This window comes from Oreochromis aureus, linkage group 4 (genome assembly GCF_013358895.1).
Source record: "Oreochromis aureus strain Israel breed Guangdong linkage group 4, ZZ_aureus, whole genome shotgun sequence".
NCBI classification, from domain to species: Eukaryota; Metazoa; Chordata; class Actinopteri; order Cichliformes; family Cichlidae; genus Oreochromis; species Oreochromis aureus.
Window position 1 is genome coordinate 27,054,395 of NC_052945.1, and position 24,495 is coordinate 27,078,889.

At 42.7% G+C, this 24,495-nt stretch overlaps 1 protein-coding gene across 1 annotated transcript; it reads right to left on the minus strand.

Annotated features, from left to right (window-relative positions):
* Positions 1-1,333: 1,333 nt before the first annotated feature.
* LOC116315257 (phospholipase B-like 1) lies at positions 1,334-19,222 on the minus strand. Its single transcript, XM_039611257.1, has 12 exons — positions 19,076-19,222; positions 17,045-17,267; positions 16,684-16,767; positions 13,740-13,881; positions 13,110-13,250; positions 5,357-5,501; positions 4,571-4,771; positions 4,298-4,438; positions 4,020-4,205; positions 2,145-2,251; positions 1,805-2,025; positions 1,334-1,603 (listed from the first exon to the last, which is right to left on the minus strand). The coding sequence occupies exons 1-11, from the start codon at positions 19,143-19,145 to the stop codon at positions 1,849-1,851; spliced, it is 1,617 nt and encodes a 538-aa protein (XP_039467191.1). The 5' UTR covers positions 19,146-19,222; the 3' UTR covers positions 1,334-1,603; positions 1,805-1,848.
* Positions 19,223-24,495: the final 5,273 nt, after the last annotated feature.

Below are 24,495 nucleotides of genomic sequence, written 5' to 3' on the forward strand. Positions count from 1 at the left end.
GATCATCCTCTGACCCTTTTAATCCATTGTGCCTCATTCCGGACTCGTTTCGTCAGGGTGATGGGTTGGATTTTGAGATTCAAGACATTGCTATTACATCGCGGGAAGAACAAGACACACTTCCAGTCTCCATCTGATACAACTCAGTCTGAAGGTGCTCATCATAGGGTTCTGCCACGGCTTTCTTTCATTGGGAGAAATTGAGGATGCTGAGATGCAAATAATCAAGTTCTGTCAGAGGAAAAGATATCCCGAAAGGATATTCCTGCCTCCAAAGGGGAGACACTGTGAAACAAAGCAGCCACATACATAAGTTGAATCGATTCTGGAGGATGACGTCTCAGTAGGGCTGTCATGTCAGAAGATTCCAAGCATCCTGTCATAACTGCTAAAGATCTTCACATTTCTAATCTCATTCTACAGCATATTTATAAAGAAGTGGTTCATGGCGAAAGGAACCACATACTCTCGAAGCTGCATCAAAAATACTGGATTCCTGGTGCTGGTAGTTTGATTAGAAACATGTCGAGGTGTGTGACCTGTAGAAGGTTTCATGGAGCTGCAGGCCAGCAGCAGATGGCTGACTTGCATGAAAGCAAAATGGCCCCTGAGAAACCCGTTTAGCTTTGTTGGAGTGGACTATTTTGGTCCACTTGAAGTAAAGCGTGGGAGAAGTCTTATGAAGCGGTATGGCGTTATTTTTACTTGTTTGGCGATTAGAGCCGGTTCTAATAGCCTTAATTAAATTGCCATATGTTTACAGGCAACTGTCAGAAATCACTTTTTTGGAGGACCGCTACAGATGAAGACATGTTTTCAAATTGTCTTGCTTTGTTACTTTTTCATTAAATATTTATGAACGCTTCAAATTCACATGAACAATCCACTTGATCACTAGATTTGACTTTGGTGACAAAAGATCAAAGGCTTAAGATTCCCATGCTAAATCTGGTGATAAGTGACTGGTGGAGGCTTAGAGCCACATTCATTTAGAAAAGTTCACCGCAGAGCTCGATGAGATTCCAACCCTAATGTCCTGGTTTGATTTCTTTTTGTGGGGATCTGATTTAAAGCCTAAACTTGAGCTCATTTAATTTGATGTAGATTTAATAGAACTGATTTAATAGAACTGATTTAATAGAAATTTTGAGGAAACCTGAAATCTGAGTAAAGTTTAAACCTAATCACTCAAACATATGTTTTAAAATCTCACACGTCAAATGACCCTGCACCAGAAAAAAAATCTAAACCAAGTAGCTGAAAATCCAGGCTGTGAGAATTTAAGTGTAAAACAAAAATTAAATAAAGGTATAACGTAGACATGCAACGTTTTTAATTTGCACAGCACAAAAAAGGCAGCAAACAAAAATCAGCAAACAAAAATCAGATCACAAGAGATGATCAGCACCTGAGTACGGCATTGCACTGATTGTTTCCTCTACTCCTGCAGCAATAGTGTTTTGTATATATGAAGACATTCAAGCATCAAAAATGAAGATTTTACTTTAAGATGGCACATCTGCTGATTTTGTGATTTGGCATTTTATCATATCATAAAGCTACTGTCAGCGTCAAAAGCACCAATGGCTGCACACAGGACACCCTGAGGAAAAAAGAAAAGTGTTTAGAAATATATCGGAAATCTGTGTTTACCAGTGCTGAATGAAATCCTATAAAAAAGTGACAGCTGAGAAGAAAGGATATCTGCTCATGGGATGCAATAGTAAACATGCAGAAAAAAAAATCATCTGCTGGATGGACATGAAAAGGACAGATAAAACTGATGGGCGTGGACCTTCATTACCCTGAAAGAATCGCTGTCGCGTGCACACAGTCACACACTGATGCTCATGGATCGAAAAGAATGGGCTGCATCTTGATAAAGGTGAAGTTGTAATACTGTGGCAGGCCCTGGTGGCTGATGCTGCTGAATTTGTCCCAAGAGAACGGCGGGAGTCCGTCCTGCGTTGTCGGCCCGCTCACCGCCTCCACACGGAAATCCCCAGCCAAGTGGAAATCTGTCACCTGCACAGGGAAAAAGACGCCAACAAGAAGAAAGCTGGGTAGAGCTTAAAAGCATCGGAATTCATGAAACCTGCATGACTGCTAATGATGAAAAGGCTATTGTAGTGCTCTGGGAATACCTTAGTGTCATAGCAGCCTCCTGGTGAAGCCCTCTCTCTTTGCAGGTCGTTACGGCAACAGATGGACTTGCAGGGGTCACCCTTGGAGTATGGATCCTTCTTGTAGTCTGAAAACAAGCAAACCAAAAACATATAATATCATGCAGGGCTCTAGAGTGCGACCAATTTTTCGATGGTGCGACAAAAAAAATTCCTACACGTACACTGACACGTCGTCGGGGCTGAAAGCCGACAGCTCACTGATTCTGGTGTTTACGTCTCTTTTGTGCTAGATTCTGAGCTGCAGGTTTTGTCTCTCTCCAGCCAAAATTCACTGAACCAGCAGCAAATTCCCTCTTACTTTTGCTGCTTTGCTTCCACCACGATAAAATCACCCTTCATACACAGTGCTCTCTCTCTCTGTACTTCAAGAGCAGTTTCCCATCTCAAATCTCTGTTTTCTGCATTACCAGCAGTCTATCGTTATTTACAGCGCTGTCGGCCGCTGTCTTTCTTTTTTTTTACTTAAATGACCACAGACAAGAAAACCTTATTTCTGCTGTTCAATACTGAAGAAATGTAAACTTTTTAAAAAATTATGCAAAATTGCAAAACGTTTGCCTGTGTTTCTAATAAAACTTCTATAACTTTGCTCTGCTTCACTTCAGCAGCATCAGGTAATGTTCATATGTTGATTCATGTTATTCTTCAGCTTTTGATCTACTGCAGAACTTGCAGGACCTTGTGAATCGGAATCGAATGGATTATAGAAATCAGTGACGATATCCAGCCCTAGTGAGTAGCCTAGGCCCGACAGAAGTGGATTTAGCTGTGGGTAATAAGAAAAGATGAAAAGAACTATTGCTAAAGTTTTTGTTAAGTTAAGGCCTGATCCGTCTGAAATTCATAGCCAGCTCTGACACGGAGCCATCAATCTCTGAACGTTGAAAAAGCAGTGTATCCAGAAAAAACATTATATACACCGATAAATGCACTTCCCAAGTGTCCCCTCTCCCCACTGCCTTTCAGCGGCAGACAGCAGCAAACAGGTCATCAGAGGAGGCCGATGTGATGATTAAGTTTAATATTGTCTACAATATTGCCAAAGAGTGCCAAAGCACTTTAAGCACAAGCATTTTTTCAGTAACGTGTCTTTCTTGTAAACTGTGCTCCAAATAAAGAACTTTGTGTGAACAAGATTGTTAGTTAATCATTTACAAATCAATATTATCTGTATGGACAGCAATTCCCCCCCCCCCAAAAAAGTGCACATGCAAAACTGCGGTGTTAAGTGATGCGGTTGAAAAATTTGGGTGCGCCTAACTTTTTTTCCGTAGGCGCACCAGCACAAAAGTTAGGCGTTAGGCAGTTAGGCAGTGCAACCGCAGCAAAAAGTTAGTCTAGAGCCCTGTCATGCTTGCTCAAGCTGCAGCTATCAGAATAGCTAAATAGGAAAAGGCCATGTAATTAGGTACACTTGTTCAACTACTTGTTAATGCAAATATCTAATCAGACAATACAACAGCAGTACCTCGACAACCTGCTAAAGTTCAAACTGAGCTTCATTTAATCCCAAAATCCACTTCAGTATTGTTATGACTGTTATGACCATGGTCTATCAGTCTTCTAATGGCTGCTTCCAGCAGGACAATGCACCACGTTGCAAAGCTCAGATCATCTCAAACTGCTTTCTTGAAAGTGACAATTTACCCCCCCCCAAAAAAGTCACTTTATCCACTGGATGTGATTTGCATCCAGCACAATGTTGAATGTGTGCTTCTAACAAGATGTAACTAATGAAGTGTACTGTAGCCTAAAATCTAGCTTATGAAACAGCAACATACAAAGAGTCAGCAGAATGAGCTAAAACTAAGAAGCTGAGATGGAGCCACACACCATTGAATCTCATGATGCGCTTCAAGGATTCCAGGTCCTTAACATCACCCTGGTCACGGCGAAAGATCTTGGCTCTGGGACAGAGGTCATAGGAGAAGTCCTCTCCGTACTGCTCCCACATTTCTACGTAACCACTCATTGTGTAGATCTTCCGATGGAAAGGAATGTTGTAGGACGGCCAATAACCTGTCAGAAATGGATGTGGTGATGAAAGGAAATCACAGAAAAGTCTAAAAATAAAATAAAAATACAATTGAAAGTAGAAAATGATTAGCTACCTGTGCGCAGAGTCTGTGTCTGGTCCGAGTACTGCACCAAGCTGGGGATCTGCTCCACCACAATCAGCGCACCATCGTCGAGACTGTGGCCCAGCTTCACTTTGCTTGTGTCCAACACCATGTACTGATTGTTGAAGGTTCCTGCAAGAGTTGAAGATGGATTTATGGTAGAGAAAACGTCTGATAAGAGGTCTTAGCATGAGTTAGCCTTTTCTATCACAGTTTCTGTGCTTCGTGTATAAAGATCCATGTACATAAGTCAGACATGCTCACCAGAGTTATACATGGAAAAGGTTTTGGCCCATTCTTCTCCGGTTTTTGCCAAACTGTGAGCCAGTCTGACCCTCTGCCAGGCCAGTAGGCTATTTGGGGTGATTGTGTCGTAAAGGGAGGAGTTGAAGACAACGTTGGTAGTCTGCGTCATCATCAGACCACTTCCCAAGAGGTAGAAGTCATCCAGCGATGCCAGGATCCCTGAAGCCACAAACAAGCCACATTACAAACATGAGCTTTATGGATGATATAAGAAGATAAACATGTTCCTTTTGCATGTGTGCCGTGTGTGAAGAGGATGAGATAACCAACATTGTTATACAGAGACAGCAGAATGAATGGTTGGCCTGCTGGAGATGGCTGACACTGACTGAATTACAGTGGAATCATCTGCAAAAATCTAAAACTTAAGAAGCTGATCTTACCAAATTCATTTAAGGCGTCTTTAAATGACCTGGAGGGAGCTACTACAAATGTACTGCATGAATATTACTGAGCTGTTTTTGACCCAAGTCAGTGACTGTTTATTGTTTCAGCAGTTCATAAATTTTGGTTGTGTTTGTATTTTACTCCATCGCTTTTACATTCTTATAGTTTTAGTGTGTTTTTGCTGTGTATTTTCATCTGTGTTGCACTAGTCTATGCAGTTAGTGATTGTAATGCTGCCAGTCTTGGATAGGACATCATTTAACAAAGTTTTGTAACGTAATGTTATCCTGGTTAAATGAAGGTTAAATCAAAATAAATGAAGTACATTTTCACTGATGCTCTTGCTTTCTTACATACCAGGGTAGCTGCTAAAGGATAGTTTTCCAGTGGCTGTATGGGGCTCGGTGATGTGAAAGTCCCAGTGTTTGTAAATCCGCATCGAAACAGCATAATCGAACCAGCTGGAATGAGCAAACAGGAGGTTCTCGTACCCCGGCAGCATCTAAAAGTGATGACAGAAATCAGTAATGGGACTTTTTCACATTTTGTCACATTACAGCCACAAACATGAATCAATTTTATTGGAATTCCAGGTGAAAGACCAATACAAAGTGGTGTACATGTGAGAAGTGGAACGAAAATCATACATGATTCCAAACATTTTTTACAAATGAATAACTGCAAAGTGGGGTGTGCGTAATTATTCAGCCCCCTGAGTTAATACTTTGTAGAACCACCTTTTGTTGCAGTTACAGCTGCCAGTCTTTTAGGGTATGTCTCTACCAGCTTTGCACATCTAGAGACTCAAATCCTTGCCCATTCTTCTTTGCAAAACAGCTCCAGCTCAGTCAGATTAGATGGACAGCGTTTGTGAACAGCAGTTTTCAGATCTTGCCACAGATTCTGGATTGGATTTAGATCTGGACTTTGACTGGGCCATTCTAACACATGGATATGTTTTGTTTTAAACCATTCCATTGTTGCCCTGGCTTTATGTTTAGGGTCGTTGTCCTGCTGGAAGGTGAACCTCCGCCCCAGTCTCAAGTCTTTTGCAGACTCCAAGAGGTTTTCTTCCAAGATTGCCCTGTATTTGGCTCCATCCATCTTCCCATCAACTCTGACCAGCTTCCCTGTCCCTGCTGAAGAGAAGCACCCCCAGAGCATGATGCTGCCACCACCATATTTGACAGTGGGGATGGTGTGTTCAAAGTGATGAGCAGTGTGTTTTCCGCCACACATAGCGTTTTGCATTTTGGCCAAAAAGTTCCATTTTGGTCTCATCTGACCAGAGCACCTTCTTCCACATGTTTGCTGTGTCCCCACATGGCTTGTGGCAAACTGCAAACGGGACTTCTTATGGTTTTCTGTTAACAATGGCTTTCTTCTTGCCACTCTTCCATAAAGGCCAACTTTGTGCAGTGCACGACTAATAGTTGTCCTATGGACAGATTCCCCCACCTGAGCTGTAGATCTCTGCAGCTCGTCCAGAGTCACCATGGGCCTCTTGGCTGCATTTCTGATCAGCGCTCTCCTTGTTCGGCCTGTGAGTTTAGGTGGACGGCCTTGTCTTGGTAGGTTTACAGTTGTGCCATACTCCTTCCATTTCTGAATGATCGCTTGAACAGTGCTCCGTGGGATGTTCGAGGCTTGGGAAATCTTTTTGTAGCCTAAGCCTGCTTGAAATTTCTCAATAACTTTATCCCTGACCTGTCTGGTGTGTTCTTTGGGCTTCATGGTGTTGTTGCTCCCAATATTCTCTTAGACAACATCTGAAGCCGTCACAGAGCAGTTGTGGAGCTGTTTTGCAAAGAAGAATGGGCAAGGATTTCAGTCTCTAGATATGCAAAGCTGGTAGAGACATACCCTAAAAGACTGGCAGCTGTAATTGCAGCAAAAGGTGGTTCTACAAAGTATTGACTCAGGGGGCTGAATAATTACGCACACCCCACTTTTCAGTTATTTATTTGTAAAAAATGTTTGGAATCATGTATGATTTTCGTTCCACTTCTCACGTGTGCACCACTTTGTATTGGTTTTTCATGTGGAATTCCAATAAAATCGATTCATGTTTGTGGCTGTAATGTGACAAAATGTGGAAAACTTCAATACTACCGAATACTTTTGCAAGCCACTGTAAATTCGATAGTTTGCCTTCAAGAAAAGCAACAAAACAGACAAGAAGTCAGAACAGGTGACGTTATAGGACTTTTAAATTTGGTCTGTCATTTAGAACAAACATACATTTGTTAAAGCTGCTGTGCAAAAAACACTTTGAAGTTACAGATTTTAGAATATGCACCTCTGTGTACAAACTGTCCACTGATTAAATGATGACACTGAAAATGAAACTTAGTTTCTTTAAATATGAAATAAAGATGAATAATGCTTTATTGCACTAATGCACCAGCTCTAGAGCAGGGCGATATGACCAAAAATATTTATCACGATATACTTTTGAAAATTTGCGATAACGATATAACTGATGATATAATTGACACTAGACAAAATATTTTATTATACATTATTATTTATTTTATAACTCCACAACTTTATTAGTGCAAAAAACCCCCATCAATGTATTTTCACTTAAACAAGCAGCTGTTTTTTATGTGCATTAAAGTTGTATAAAAATTTAACAGTAGAAATGCAATTCCTAGCTGACAGTTTAACCAAAAGGTATTTCCAGTGGAGATTGGCCGACATATCCTCAGCATAACCATGTACAGGGAGTGCAGAATTATTAGGCAAGTTGTATTTTTGAGGAATAATTTCATTATTGAACAACAACCATGTTCTCAATGAACCCAAAAAACTCATTAATATCAAAGCTGAATGTTTTTGGAAGTAGTTTTTAGTTTTAGCTATTTTAGGGGGATATCTGTGTGTGCAGGTGACTATTACTGTGCATAATTATTAGGCAACTTAACAAAAACAAATATATGCCCATTTCAATTATTTATTTTACCAGTGAAACCAATATAACATCTCCACAGTCACAAATATACATTTCTGACATTCAAAAACAAAACAAAAACAAATCAGCGACCAATATAGCCACCTTTCTTTGCAAGGACACTCAAAAGCCTGCCATCCATGGATTCTGTCAGTGTTTTGATCTGTTCACCATCAACATTGCGTGCAGCAGCAACCACAGCCTCCCAGACACTGCTCAGAGAGGTGTACTGTTTCCCTCCTTGTAAATCTCACATTTGATGATGGACCACAGGTTCTCAATGGGGTTCAGATCAGGTGAACAAGGAGGCCATGTCATTAGTTTTTCTTCTTTTATACCCTTTCTTGCCAGCCACGCTGTGGAGTACTTGGACGCGTGTGATGGAGCACTGTCCTGCATGAAAATCATGTTTTCTTGAAGGATGCAGACTTCTTCCTGTACCACTGCTTGAAGAAGGTGTCTTCCAGAAACTGGCAGTAGGACTGGGAGTTGAGCTTGACTCCATCCTCAACCCGAAAAGGCCCCACAAGCTCATCTTTGATGATACCAGCCCAAACCAGTACTCCACCTCCACCTTGCTGGCGTCTGAGTCGGACTGGAGCTCTCTGCCCTTTACCAATCCAGCCACGGGCCCATCCATCTGGCCCATCAAGGCTCACTCTCATTTCATCAGTCCATAAAACCTTAGAAAAATCAGTCTTGAGATATTTCTTGGCCCAGTCTTGACGTTTCAGCTTGTGTGTCTTGTTCAGTGGTGGTCGTCTTTCAACCTTTCTTACCTTGGCCATGTCTCTGAGTATTGCACACCTTGTGCTTTTGGGCACTCCAGTGATGTTGCAGCTCTGAAATATGCCAAACTGGTGGCAAGTGGCATCTTGGCAGCTGCACGCTTGACTTTTCTCAGTTCATGGGCAGTTATTTTGCACCTTGGTTTTTCCACACGCTTCTTGCGACCCTGTTGACTATTTTGAATGAAACGCTTGATTGTTCGATGATCACGCTTCAGAAGCTTTGCAATTTTAAGACTGCTGCATCCCTCTGCAAGATATCTCACTATTTTTGACTTTTCTGAGCCTGTCAAGTCCTTCTTTTGACCTATTTTGCCAAAGGAAAGGAAGTTGCCTAATAATTATGCACACCTGACATAGGGTGTTGATGTCATTAGACCACACCCCTTCTCATTACAGAGATGCACATCACCTAATATGCTTAATTGGTAGTAGGCTTTCGAGCCTATACAGCTTGGAGTAAGACAACATGCATGAAGAGGATGATGTGGACAAAATACTCATTTGCCTAATAATTCTGCACTCCCTGTATAATATCCACAAAACTTAAAAAGTAATACTATGTTGAAGCACAGTACGTATCACTCCGCGAGGCTCCTGCCTACGATAGCCGTAATGCTCTGACAATCCATCAAGCGGTGCGGCTTTGTAGCTTAGCAAAGTCGTACTAAAACATTTGACAGATTTTCGAGCGCCGTGTACCACATAAAATCGTTTCCAGGTCAGTAAACACAACCAGAATTCATACATAAGGCACACGGGATTATAAGGGGCACTGTCGATTTTCAGAAAAATCAAAGGATTGATTTTAAGTGTGCCGTATTTTCCAAAAAACACGGTAATAACGACGGCCCGCTAGCATGCTCTACCAAAAATAGTGCTTTGTTGTGTATCTGACGGACGAGAGCTAAACCAGTTCCACACCACTGAAGTTGCAGCATTTTTACAAACACATTCTGGTTCATCCGTTTCATTCAATGATCCGCTTTCGCCCTTCTCATTCTCCATCGCCGCCATGCTTTTTCTGCCATGTGCGTATGAAAACAAAGGCACTGCGCATGCGCGTTTTACCAATATTCTATCGCGATATTTCATTTTCTTATTGTTGCCCAACATTATACCGGTATTACCGTGAACGGTATGATATGGCCCAGCCCTAACCAACACATTCAATTACACAGGAAATTGGTCGTTTCTTATTCTTATTTTGCACACCTATGAAAATCAGGTTACAGCTGATGTCAGTGAGGAGGGAGGGGGGGATGAATATGTGATATATAAAAATATATATCACATATGCAGGACACCTTAAACTAGTTTTTTAATTAAGCAGCAAGGCAGAACAAAATCAGGGCTGTATCAAGACACGAGGACTAAACCCCAATTCAACCAGACCCAGAACTGATCCGGAATCAAAACAGGACTACAACAGTTCAAAATCAGGACTACTTAGGACTTAACCAAGACAGAACCAGAATCAGAACTAGATGATAGTAGCACTAAAAATCATCATAGACCTGCACTACACTTATTTTTTAATTCTACGAAAGTACACTGTTTAGATTCAGAAAAGTTTATATAATTATTTAGCCTTGTTGTGCAAACAAGCCTGCATAACTTAATAAATATAGAATTTGAAAAGTAACAAATGGTATCTAAAAAGATACACTAGGCACTAGATACATGTTCTGATGAGTTTTGGCAAACAACCATTTGACTAACATGTGTGTCTCACCTGCTCTTGTTCCATCTCTGTTTTGTCCTCATTCTCCTCTCTCTCTCCCTCTCTGTTCCTCTCTCTCCCTCTCTGTTCCTCTCTCTCCCTCTTTGTGCTGACAATCAAACCAAACACCAACATCATCAAATATACAGTTGAAACCAGATATTTACACACTCTTCAGATAAAAACACAAACACTTTTTAATTGTAACATCAAATCAGACTAAATGTTTTTTTTAGATTGATAAATCTAAAAAACATATTTGTTAAATTTAAGAGTAAAGAGATAAATTGTCTGTATTTCTTAATTGCAAATGGCACCAAATTGTATTCAGAATTGAGCCACACTTATGAAGCTCCACAATTCCTTTCCTGGTGTTTTGGTTGATATCTCTTGATTTTCCCATGTTAAAGAAACAGGCTCTGCATAGAAGGCACCCTCAAAGGTGCCTTCTATGCATCCACAGGTGTGCCACCAACTTACTCACATGGACTCTAACTTATCAGAAGCTTCTTAAGCTCAGAATGGAATCGTCTGGAGTTTTCTTATTAATTAACAATAAACTTAGTGTATATGTACTCCTAAATTTGATGAAAGTGATAATTTCTCTTTATTCTGACATTTAACTAAGTCAAAAGCTATTTCAATATTTATTTATCTAAAACAGTTTACTCTAAATTCATGTTTAACAGTAAAAAAAAATTGTTTTTATGGTTTTCCCTAAAGTGTATGTAAATATCTGGTTTCAACTGTGAATACACTGCTGTGTATTGAAATTCCTCTTGTTTTGCATAGAAATATACTGAAGAACATACAAAGCATAATATATAAAATAACATCTACCTGAGTTTTTTCTTTGAAAGAAGCCCCTTATGTCCATTGTTGTGTACATCAGTACATAACTGAAACCGATTTAGAGTGCTTTGTTTAGCCGTGGAGGGTAACAACTGAAAATATGAATAAATACATATGTAAGCTAAGACTCTCTAAAAAAAGCCCAGCATTGTTGTTCGGCTTTTCATTTGCCATTTGTTGATTCACTCGAAGAGCAAGTAACGTAATATGGGTCAAGTGATCAGTTTGACATCAATCTTTTGTGATACCGTCATATTTACATTATTTGTACAGTACGAATTATTTGCTTTGGTCAAACTTAAGCTCTCCTCTGTCTGCCTGTCTGCACTTCTCCAACAGCAAACTCGCAGGCAGTGTTGTCAACTCCTCAGTAAGGAAAATCGCTATTGGTTGTCCTAAAAGTCGCTAGAAGTTGCTAAATTACGTCATCGCCTAATTTGCATAATTGGTCATGCTAATGTAATTGTAACCTATGTTGTTGGAGAGAGAAATAACATCGTGGAAGAGACATAAAGTGAGTAAAAAACGTTCTAAATGCATTTAGAAATTATTTAGAACTACAAATTAAATTTCTTTTAGCAATTATTGTTTTTTTAATGTCACAATTCCAACCCTGCTCCTTTACCCAGGCTTGGACCGGCAAAAGTGACCCGAAATAGGCACTCTGGTGGAGTTACTTTGTGTGTGTGTGTGTTTATAAGTAGTTTTAAACCTTGTGATCCACAAAACAGCATAAGAGTAAAAGAAGAACTGACTGTGTTACAGTCAGTGCGGGAGCGGCGGCTTCGCTCATGCGCGATTCATTTGCAGTTTGGACGCATAGGTGTGAACATCTCCTGACCTGATAGCAGCTGGGGGAGGACTATCCTCCGCCCATCAGCGCTTTGGCACGGGCGAGGTGCCCACGGCTTTCACATCAAAAAGTCGTCATAAATAAGTCTCCAATAACACCAGAAAAAGTCGCCAGATTTGTCGCTAGTCGCTTTTTAGAAAAAAAAGTCGCTAAGGGGATTTGAAAACTCTCTAAATATAGCGACAAAATCGCTAAGTTGGCAACACTGCTAGCAGGCAGCAGCTTCTCTCCCCTCGTTTACATGCGTAAGTGCTGTGCTCAGTCGCCCAATGTCTGATCTCGGCTCATATCAAAATTAGGGGGAATTTACGACTGTGCACTATGTGCTTCATATATTGTGTGTAGTTTTTGTTTTATACAGTTGCCAGTCAGGCCTCTAACTATGACAGAAATTACACCCCAAAAGACCCCGGGCTTCTGAAAAAATGATCCGGGCTTAAGCCCAGTAAGCCAACCCCCTGCTCCGCCGATGGTTGACTCCAAATCTCCGGACCACTATGTCGATCTGAAACAGCAAGATCGAGACAGCGAGACCAAGACTAGACCAAGGCCAAAGTCCGTCGAGACCAAGACCACGTAAAAGTGGTCTTGGTCTCGAGACATCCAACTCTAGTTCTGGCATTTTATCGGTTGCCATATTTTTTCCCCCTCAAACTTGATGAGCAAGAGGAGACACCACATCTTCATAAAGTAAACTTAACTGCTCGTTTTATGGAACATTTTGTATGTATCCACCAAGACTTGAAACCAGCCGCTGAGAGGAGGAACTTATCAGTAAGATGTTTTCTGAGTTCATAGATCAGATGCTTCTTCAAAGTCAGACTTCCTTTTGCAACCAGAACAAAGAATGAGTTGATTTAAGGCATCACTAGCTTCACTTTTGGTCTCCATATCCATCTTTTATATACAGTCTGTGATTAAGTTATGTTTTGACCCCTGACCTTGATGAGTGCAGAGCAGTGGCCCATCCCTGGAAGTTTGAAGTCTCTGGGTGAAGTGTAGGAGCTGGGGACCAGGGCTGGGATCAGATCCAGCAGATCTCCCGCAGAGTTCAGGAACTGGACGTCAAACAGCGTCAGCGGCTTTGGGAAGGACAACAGATAAACAGCTGGTCAGCAAATGCAAACAAACACTGCTGCTGCCCCTGAAGTGAGACAACTATTTATCAAAAAACCTCAAAAACATACAGAATAAAAGCTACAAAATAATTAATTATGAGAAAAGAAAACATAAAAAGTCCTTTCACATCTTACAGCAAACCAAAGTCGATCCTTTAAGCAAATAAAATAATTATTTGAATTCATAATTGCTGGTATGTAGTATTACTGCTACTGCCATTAATATAACACTATTGGCTCTACAGCATATTTATAAAAATCTTCTTGAGTACTATTACTTCTACTTTTTATATTTAACATGACTTAAGCCTGTGAAACCTGATATGAAACTGTTGGTTGATGCTTCTGCATTTCAGAGTGCAGATTTATTTGTTAGTTGTTTTTTTTTTTCACCGTTCTTGTCTTTTTGTTGTGTTTTTGTGGGACAAAAATCCTGCCACATGGCTATCCTACCTTCTTCCCTTGCTTCTCAGCCCAAGCTGCCATTCCTGCCTGCAATCCGTCCAGCTGAGCCACAATGAAGCCGGTGTGTTTCCACAGAGGATCGGAGCTCTTGTTCCCTTTCACCTGCTGTCTGACCCATGAGTCCTGCTCCCTGAACGTACAAGAATCATAATTAGACTGACATGCAACTGAACAGATAAATGCTACTATATAAAAACCCCACTGTAACACTGCATCAGTAGAAAAACACGATCAAAACTGTTCTTTATTCTGCAACATTATAAGTGTTAGGGGTGAACTTCTCTAAGGTCTGTTGTGGTCTTTTTTTTTCCTCGCACATCCCGATTGGTTCTTTATCCATCAGAATTATTTTCTGAAGACCAAGAAAGATGTCCAACGGATTTACTTTGCCAAGTAGATCACCACAGCCTTGCCGAATTGGTCCATTTGAAGAGAAGAAAAGGAAAGAAGCAAAAAAAGAGAGCAACATAATAAACACAAAACTATCTCAATAATCTGGCCAAGTGTAAACAACAGTAAATACTAAATATTGAATGTTATTGTGCAGCACGCAATACTGACAGCGCACAATGTGCTTTGGGGTAGCAGCTAAGAAAGGAGTAGTTTGTGTTTGTGAACACCCGTGTGTACAACTGTGTGCACACCTGTGTGGATGAGAGTGCTTGAATTCAAAAGGTTTCTCCATTTAACGATCTGCTAGAGGGTGTGGGGAGCCATAGCCCCGCCCCCCAGGGCATGAAGCAGGCATGAAGGAGATCCAGGACTAGAAGCCAGAGGGGGCTGCAGTAACATGCCCACGGGCTCTGCCGGCAGTCAGCTGCTCCAGAGTGGACCGAGCCCCAGGCCCCAGAAGAGGCCCGACTGAGCCACAGGTGCCAGGCCCTGCCAAGCAGCCACCGGGAGTGAGCCGGTACATACCTGAGTGCCCAGCCCCGGAAACCAAGGACCACCAACACACCAATGTCTGAGGGCATCAGCCACCGGCAGGGAGTCTGGTGAGGGGAGATATGCCTTGATACCTTGGAGGGCCTGAGATGTTCCCAGAGAAGTGGAGTCTAAGACCTAACCTGACATATAGACACAGACATACAGCACACACAGACACAAACGTGCATTCCCACCATCATGCACACATATACAAATACTCGTCACTCACCCAACCCCGAAACAGGCACAAATGGACACTGTACACACAATCACACTCCCCAAACATACTCTTTACCCCAGGTCCAGGTACCCTCACCCCCAGAGGGGGAAACCGCACCTAGACCCAGGAGATGTTACCTTTTTCCCTGGGGTGGAGACAAGCAGACCGTCCCCAGCTCCGCAGTACTGGTGAGGGCCCTGTATCCCAGACCCCAACCGGATGGCCAGCTCCACCTCCCAGCCCCTCCGATGGCTAACCTAGAAACGGGTGTGTGTGAAGACCCCATACCTCCCTCCGCCCGCTCACATGTAGTGTTGCTGCGTGTTGTTTTAAAGTGCATTTAAAACACGGCCAGAGAGCAGCAGGTGTCAGCACGGCCCCTCCCGAGAACCCTCAATGTCTACATGTCTGTGAAGGTTCTCAGTCATCCAGGTCATCGTAATCTAAGGAGCTTGGAAAGAAAAGCACCTGGACTTCTTTAAGTTGCTTGAAGACGTTTCACCTCTCATTTGAGAAGCTTTTTCAGTTCTAGGGTCAAATGGTGGAGAGTCCCAGATTTAAACCCTGTGGGAGTATCCCCCCAAGGAGGGACAAAGGACCCCCTGATGATCCTCTACCTAATCACATGAGCCAAGGCGTGAAAATGGATGTAGGTCACAATCAGCCAGGGTTTCGGGTGAGCTCATTGTGAAACCTAGCCCCACCCTATCATGTGATTTCCTGAGGTCAGATGGCCCAGGGTGTGAGTGGGCGTTAAGGCGTCTGGGAAGGGATCTCAAAACTGGATTATAGATGGCAGACAGTTGGTGTCGTAAGCCACCGCCTCTGTTCAAAGATGGTCGCTCACAGTGGACACAGTGGACATAAATGGCCTCTTATACTCCTCTTTCAAACCATCTGTCTTCTCAAGGAGAAGTCAAGGAGAAGTCTTCTCAAGGAGAAGTCAAGGAGAAGTCTTCTCGAGAAGAGGAGGAGACGAGAAGAAGTCCAGACGCTTTTCTTTCCAAGCTCCTTAGACTCAGTGTCTATGTGCATTTGAAACTGAGAGGTCGGCACCGGTGCCAGAGGTGAGGTTGAATACACAGACCGTCCTCTGGACACCCCCAAGACCCTATATGTATGTGTTATGAGAGTGTGAGTAATATAGATGTCTAGGTTGTGGAATAAAATTAAGGCACAGGTGGCCAGAAGGAGACAGAGGGGGGAATGCCTCCCCTGCACCCTGGTGACACACCTGCACCCCAATGCCCTGCATGTGTGGGTGGGTGTGGTGGAGCGGGAAGAGGGAGGCAGTTGGGGATGGGGATGGGGATGGGGATGGGGAGGGAAGGAAAGGGAGGGGCAAGTAGCACCTCCCTGGGGCCAGCTCCCCCGCTGACCCCAGTAGGCACCCCTACTCTCTGGAATCCACCAGGGCAAGGGGGCACAGGCCCATCCGGACCAGGGCCCACGGCAGCAGCACCGCCAAGCCCCACAGAACCTAGGGCAGCCCACCCGAGCCATCATCCAATCATCTTCCAAACTACACAAGACAATAGACACCCAGGTTAAGCTCATTCTCTACCTCTCCTATATCTCTCCCCCACCTGCACCTTGCCTAAATCTCTCCCACACCTCTTGACCACAGGTGTGGTCAAGAGTGGCTGAATGTCAACACTGAGAGCACTTAAATGTTTGGTTGAACTTTTTTTCAGAAGAGGATATGAAAGATGACAGATTGTGAAGTGTATGTGACATTTCCGCTGCTCTAGTTGTAACTCTAAAAGGAAAAGGGAACAGACTCACTCTATAAATTTCTGAACTGGGCCGAGCATCTTTGGGTCGGTGATTAGCTGTGGGTATGTGTTGGTGTAGTGGTCCATCATCTGCCAAGGGAAGAATGGTAAATGGTAAATGGCCTGCATTTGTATAGCGCTTTACTTAGTCCCTAAGGAGCCCAAAGCGCTTTACACTACATTCAGTCATCCACCCATTCACACACATTCACACACTAGTGATGGCAAGCTACATTGTAGCCACAGCTGCCCTGGGGCGCACTGACAGAGGCGAAGAAGAATGAGTACAAGTATAAGAATGAATACAAAATGTCCAGACTCAGAATTTGAATGAAATAAATAAGGTTGTAATAAGAACTGACAGCACTTACTGGGCAGTCAGGAAACCTTCGAGGTAGCCAGCCAGGAAGAAAGTGATCTCATCCGTTTCAGGAGTCTCTCCATACCCTGCTCGGATCTCAAGGACACTCCAGCCTGTACTGGATAGGGTGTTATTCAGGAACCCGTAAGCATCCCCCTCGACCTCCATCACCCCCTCCTTTAGCTTGACAAGCTTTTGATCAGGGTCCCAGTACACAGTGGCTGCTGTCAGCTCTGAGAAGACATCAACATAATGAAAATATTAACAAAAAGGGTGCCACAAATTCCAGCTCCTTTACTTTTAGGGATTTTTTCCCCTCAGTATTGGCTGTGATGATTTAATGGATGCAAACAAAAATGAAAGTTAAATGTCAGGTTAGGGATCACCCTGCATGAAACACTTCACTTCACTCAGTCTCCAAAAAAACTTAAAACCTAACTGTTGAGTCTAATTATTGAATGTTGTCCTTGTGTTTCTTAAATTTGAAAGTCTTAGTTCAATCTATAGGATCAAGACATTCCTTTGTCTCTGACCACCTCTCCAGCCACTCTGGGCTGGGGGAGGTTTTATTGTAGATACATCCTATGTGAAAGATCTGTTTCTTGTGTTGTAAGCTTCCTGCTTTTATGATACTTTTGGTCAGCAGGAGGTCCCACAAACGCACCCCCAATACACACACACACATACACACACATAGTGCCTTGTCTTAGAACCACTGGGGGGTTTTACGGTGGGAGGTGCTTGTGTTGTGTTGTATTGTGTATTGTAACTGTCATGGGAATAAATAGCTGCGAGGGAAGCTGCTCTTTGAAGGATTTGGGCTGGGGTCAGGTGAGGAGCGTGAGCTCCAAGAGCTGGTTCTGACCCAAACTTCCCTCGTTAGCGAGTTAAAAAGCCGGTTGAAGATGTTCTGTCTTGTTTTCTGTTCTTCATGAGGAATAAGTCTCTAAACTAGCGGGGCATGTGGAAACACAGACCCAACACTAACAGCTGACATAAAGTATCTGTACAGCACATTCATACAAGCAGCACGGACACTGGAAATCAACCACCACTTCATTCCTGAAAGAATGAAACCAACGGATTGTTTGACAAATGCAAAGGGAGTTCACCGTTGTCATAATAACAGCTGTTTACATACGACCACATCCTAATGCAGCGGACCTGTTTTATATATGAGATCAATGCAGTGCACACTTAATTAATGTCCACCCTACTGTTACTCATTATATATTAGATTTAAAAATCTAGTTGGAAATGGTATGGCGAATAACCTTCGCCATACCAATAACCTGTAGTTTTTAAAACTACAGGTTATTGACGACTTTGACGACTTTGGATTACTTAAATATATTAAGTAATACAAAGTCGTCAGAATATTTCAGTGTCATTGAGTAACGTAACAGAATACATTACAAAATACATTTTGGGGCATGTAATCTGTAGTGGAATACATTTTAAAATCAACCTTCCCAACACTGCTGGTGTCCTCCTACAGAGCCACCATCCAGAGTGTACTAACCTATTGTATATGCATCTGGTTCACTAGCTGCACAGTGGCTCAGAGAAAAGAACTCCAAGGGGTCATTAACACCACGCAGGATTAATAGATCACCTCACACCACTCCCTGTTTGAACTGTTGCCCTCGGGCACACAGTACAGAGCAATTAGTTTAAGGACAAATAGAGTCAAACACAGCTTTTACCCAACCGCAATAACACGTCTGAATGCTGCTACTAAAAAAAATGTCCATCACACCACTCTTGAAATGATTTATGCACTGACTGAAGCATGTGTGTGGGAATGTATGTGAATGTTTGCTCATACTATTCTTATTAGCACTTTAAGTGTTTTATTTATTGATTTAATTAAATGTCATTGTTTTTATTTATATTTTTATATTTCTATGGATGATGCACTGATCGGAGACCACTTTTAATTTTGTTGTACCTGCGACAATGACAATAAAGACATTCTGATTCTGATTCTTCAGATCCTTACACAATCATTCATGATTTCTCATGGACTCGTCCTACTTACTGTCAGCAGAGCTGAAGGTCGCAGCCACGCTGAATAAGAGACAGACATGTAACCAGTTTAGTGAAGACATGTCTGCGAGAATGGAGCTAAAAACTAAAACTGCTGCGGGACAAAGAAATGGTTCGAATAGATGTGGCACAGGTAAAGAGGATATCTGTGTTTTCTACTCAGGGAAAGTCCAAAGGTGATGCCAGTTCAGCGTTTCCTGATTGGCTGCGGCCAGGAGCGGTAAAAAGGGAACAGTGTTCATACAGAAAACAGTTCGAGACAAGCTACTGGAACAACTAAGATAATTAGTAAAAAAGAGCGCATGATTTTTAGTTTTGGGACAAGGAAAGAAACAAAAGAACTTCCCACCCTAGATGGGACTCGAACCCACGATCTTTGGTGTTGTGGATAGGCGTAGCTTTGGGTCATGTGGTATTGGCAATAGTAGTAGTGATTACTATATCACCTGTTCGACTCCCGAGGGAATTTTTCTGAATGAGTGGGTGATGGGGGAACTCGAATTTTGCTGACTGCTCAAACCTGGAATGTTTGATCACTGTTTTTCAATTGATTTTAAGGAATTTTGATAACAAATAAAGGAGTTTTAAATGGGAACTGTGAGTAATTTTTTTTAACAGCAGGCGCGTCAACATTATTTCCCTATTCAGCTGCTCGGCGACTCAAAGATTTGACAGTCGCCAACATTTGTCAGCAAAAAGGAGACGACAATGGAGCTTCCCGCAATCAGTGCAGATTAAAAACTGATGCAAGGTCATGCACCGTCGCCATTACACCCACAAAAGTGGCTTGTCTGACAGAGAAAGAGAAGATGACAGTGGTGTGTAGCCTGTGTTTTGTGTTGCGTATTGCTTGTTTGAACTCAGTTTGGATTCCGACCACCCGAAGATGATGTTGTGACACGCCCCCGCTATGTTTGTTGTTGGATTTGGTGGGTGCGCGTGTGTGTCCTGTGGCTCTGCAGGTGTTCAACTGAGTTTGAAGGAATTGCTGTTGCCTTTATTTTGGATTTTGGCATGCTCCTTATGTTTAATGCTTAAAATGAGTGGATCACAAGCTGTTATGTTCTCCCCGTGTTTGCGTGGGAGATTGTTTCATTCCTTGAGCACCAAGTTAAAATTGCTACAGATTCCATCTTTGGAAATCTATGTGATGTTCCAGCAACATATATAACAGCCAAGGGCAGCAATGGAGGGAAACGTTCACCACATCCGAGAGCTAAAAGAAGTAGCTTTGGTACAACTCTGATGTTGAGAGACAGAATCAAACAGGGGCTCAAGATCGCCACAGTACTGTGAAGGCTTGTTTGTTCTGCAAAGGCGGACACACACTGGAGTCATGTGCTCTGCTTGATAAGAAACCTCATAATGAGAAGATTTCATTTCTTAAAAGGAATGGCATCCGTTTTGGCTGTTTGTATACTGGGCACATCAGCAAAGAATGCAGAAAACGTCTTTCATGTAAAACCTGTGATTTCAGACATGCATGTATACTCCATATCCACCACAAGGAGAAGAACGAAGCCAAACCTGATAATGAGGCAGATAACAATCATGTTACAATCCAGACTAGTGGTCTTACTGGGGCCAGTGAATGAGATTCTAAGCTTGCCATCATGCCAGTTAAAGTAAAATCGAAGAGAGGTCAAAGAATAGTGGAAACATATGACTTTCTGGACCAAGGGAGTTCAGCATCCTTTTGTACAGTGAGTCTTATGGACAAGCTGAATATTGCTGGGAGGAAGACAATGATCATCCTGCGCACCATGGGACAGGAGAAAGTGGTGGACAGTTTCATTGTTCATTGTACCTGAACTTGAAGTTGCTGGATTGGACAGTGACATATACTGTGATATGCCTGACCTCTTCACTCAGCACAAAATGCCTGTAGATATTGATAATGTTTCAAATCAATAGAACCTGGATGACTGGCCACATTTGAAGCATGTTCATTTGCCAGAAATGAAGGCCAGTGTGGATCTTTTGATAGGCGTGAATATGCCCAGAGCTCTAGAACCTTTGGAGGTCATCTGGAGTGTTGGTGATGGACCTTTCACCGTTAAGACTGTGCTTGGTTGGACAGTGAATGGGCCACTTAATTGAGAATGCTGTGGAAGGCCAGGATGTTTGGCAACAGTTGCCGCCAACAGAGTTTCTGCTGTCACACTGGATAAGCTATGGAAACAGCAGTTCAAGATGGACTTCCCTGAGAGCAGCCATGCTGAGCAGAGGGGGTGTCAAAGGAAGACTCAAAGTTCCTGGAGTTGGCCTGCAAGACAGTGACCTTGAGGGATGGGCACTACAGCATTGCCCTGCCATTGAAAGACAGAGACATAAGAATGCCTCATAACCCTGCAACTGCTGAGCAACGTGCCTTAGGTTTGAAGAAAAGGTTCATCAGAGATAAAGACTTTCACAAAGACTACACGGCCTTCATGACAGATCTCATATCTAGAGGATACACAAAGAGAGTGCCAGAATTAGAGAATTAATTCTGGCACTCTCTGACCAGAATTAAAGGGCAGTGATGGGAAGCTTTGGTATATCCCTCACCATGGGGTTTACCATCCTACCAAGGGGAAGATGCAGGTCGTCTTCGACTGTGCAGCATCATTCCAGGGTGTCTCTCTTAATGCACAGCTCCTGAGTGGCCCTGACTTAACAAATGCTTTGGTTGGAGTACTGAAGAGGTTCAGAAAAGAGCCTATTGTTTTGATGTCTGACATCCAGGCTATGTTTCACCAGGTGCATGTGCCAGAGGAAGATGCTGACCTATTGAGATTTCTCTGGTGGCCTAGTGGTGACTTCAGAGCATGCAAGAGTACAGGATGGGTGTTCATTTGTTTGGGGCAACATCCTCTCCGAGCTGTGATAACTATGCCCTGCGGAAGTGCGCAGAGGACAACAAAGCATACTTCAGCCAGCAGGTGATTGACACCATTCTGTATAGTTTTTATGTGGACGACTGCCTTGCTTCAATAGGCTCTGAAGACGAAGCCATCAATCTTTACTCAGATCTCAGAGATATCTGTGCCAGGGGTGGCTTCCACTTAACAAAGTGGATGAGTAATAGCTGCAGCATTCTGGCAGTTATACATGAGGAGGAAAGAGCAAAGAAAGTTAAGGACATAGACCTGGATCGTGACCTGTTGAGCGAGCATTGGGACTTAAATGCAGTCAGATGCATTTAAGTTCTGCATATCCATCTCAAATAGGCCATTGACCCAAAGAGGGATCCTCTCCATAGTAAGCACCTTCTATGACCCTCTGGGGTTCCTTGCTCCTGTCATCTTCACAGTGAAGGGGATCCTTCAAGATCTGTGCCAGAGGGGGATAGGATGGGACGATGCTATACCATCGGCGGTTGCTCCTGAGTGGAAAAGCTGGGTGGAAGAATTGCATCTCTTGGACAACATCAGCACCAAACAATGTTTAAAACCTGATTTTGGAGCGACAACCACTGCTCAGTTACACCACTTTGCAGATGCGAGTGAGAAGGGGTATGGCGCTTACCTGCTGCTGCACACCAGTCGCTCACAGACACACAGTTCCTTCATAATGGGAAAGTCCAGAGTGGCACCTTTAAAACCAGTCACAATCCACCGCATGGAATTGATGCCAGCAGTGGTAGCAGTTCGCGAGGATAGAATGTGGAGGAGGGAGTTGAGACTACCTCTCCTAAACTCAGTATTTTGGACAGACAGCACCGCAGTGTTGAAATATACCAATAATGAGACTTCCAGGTTCTGTGTTTTTGTGGCGAACCAAGTGCCAGAGATCCTCAAGGCTTCTAGTGCCTCCCAGTGGAGGAATGTGAACACAACGCATAGCCCTGCAGACTTTGCCTCCAGAGGTATGAAGGCAGAGACCTTTCTATGTGACACTGAATGGATATCTGGTCCTACATTTTGTTACACAGCCAGAGAACAATTGGCCTGTGAACCCAGAGAACTTGCAAGAACTTTCACATGAAGATCCTGAAGTTAAGGTGTCTGCTGCCATCAACATCTCACAAGCACATTATGATGATCATTCTCTGACCCTTTTAATCCATTGTGCCTCATTCTGGACTCGTCTCATCAGGGTGATGGGTTGGATTTTGAGGTTCGAGACATTGCTATTACATCGCAGGAAGAACAAGACACACTTCCAGTCTCCATCTGATACAACTCAGTCTGAAGCTGCTCATCATAGGGTTGAGTTGTGCTACAGCTTTCTTTCATTGGGAGAGGTTGAGGATGCTGAGATGCAAATAATCAAGTTCTGTCAGAGGAAAAGATATCCCGAAAGGATATTCCTGCCTCCAAAGGGGAGACACTGTGAAACGAAGCAGCCACATACATAAGTTGAATCCTGTTCTGGAGGATGATGTGCTGCGGGCTGTCGGACGTCTGAGTAGAGCTGTCATGTCAGAAGATTCCAAGCATCCTGTCATAACCGCTAAAGATCTTCACATTTCTTTTTAAAAAATGTTTATTTATAAGATTTTAAGTTCAAAGATGTTCGTGTTTCTAATCTCATTCTGAAGCATATTCATAAAGAAGTGGTTCATGGTGAAAGGAACCACATACTCTCGGAACTGCATCATAAATACTGGATTCCTGGTGCTGGTACTTTGATTAGAAACATTATGTCGAGGTGTGTGACCTGTAGAAGGTTTCATGGAGCTGCAGGCCAGCAGCAGATGGCTGACTTGCATGAAAGCAGAGTGACTCATGAGACATCCCCGTTTAGCTTTGTTGGAGTGGACAATTTTGGTCCATTTGAAGTGAAACATGGGAGAAGTCTTATGAAGCGGTATGGCGTTATTTTCACTTGTTTGGCTATTACAGCCAGGGGCCCTAATAGCCTTAATTAAATTGACATGTTTACAGGCAAATACCAAAAATCACTTTTTTTGGACGACAACTACAGAAGAAGACATGTTTTCAAATTGTCTTGCTTTGTTACTTTTCCATTAAATATTTATGAAAGCTTCAAACTCACATGAACAATCCACTTGATCACTAGATTTGACTTTGGTGACAAAAGATCAAAGGCTTAAGAACCCTAAAGCTAAATCTGGTGATAAGTGACTGGTGGAGGCTTAGAGCCACATTCATTTAGAAAAGTTCACCGCAGAGCTCGATGAGATTCCAACCCTAATGTCCTGGTTTGATTTCTTTTTGTGGGGATCTGATTTAAAGCATAAACTTGAGCTCACTTAATTTGATGTAGATTTAATAGAACTGAGTTTAGATTGTGAGGAAAACTAACTGAAATCTGAGTAAAGTTTAAACTTAATCACTCAAAGATACGTTTTGAAATCTCACACGTCAAATGACCGGAGTAGCTGAAAATCCAGGCTGTGAGAGTTTAAGTGTAAAACAAAAATGAAATAAAGGTATAACGTAGACATGCAAAGAAACACAAAAA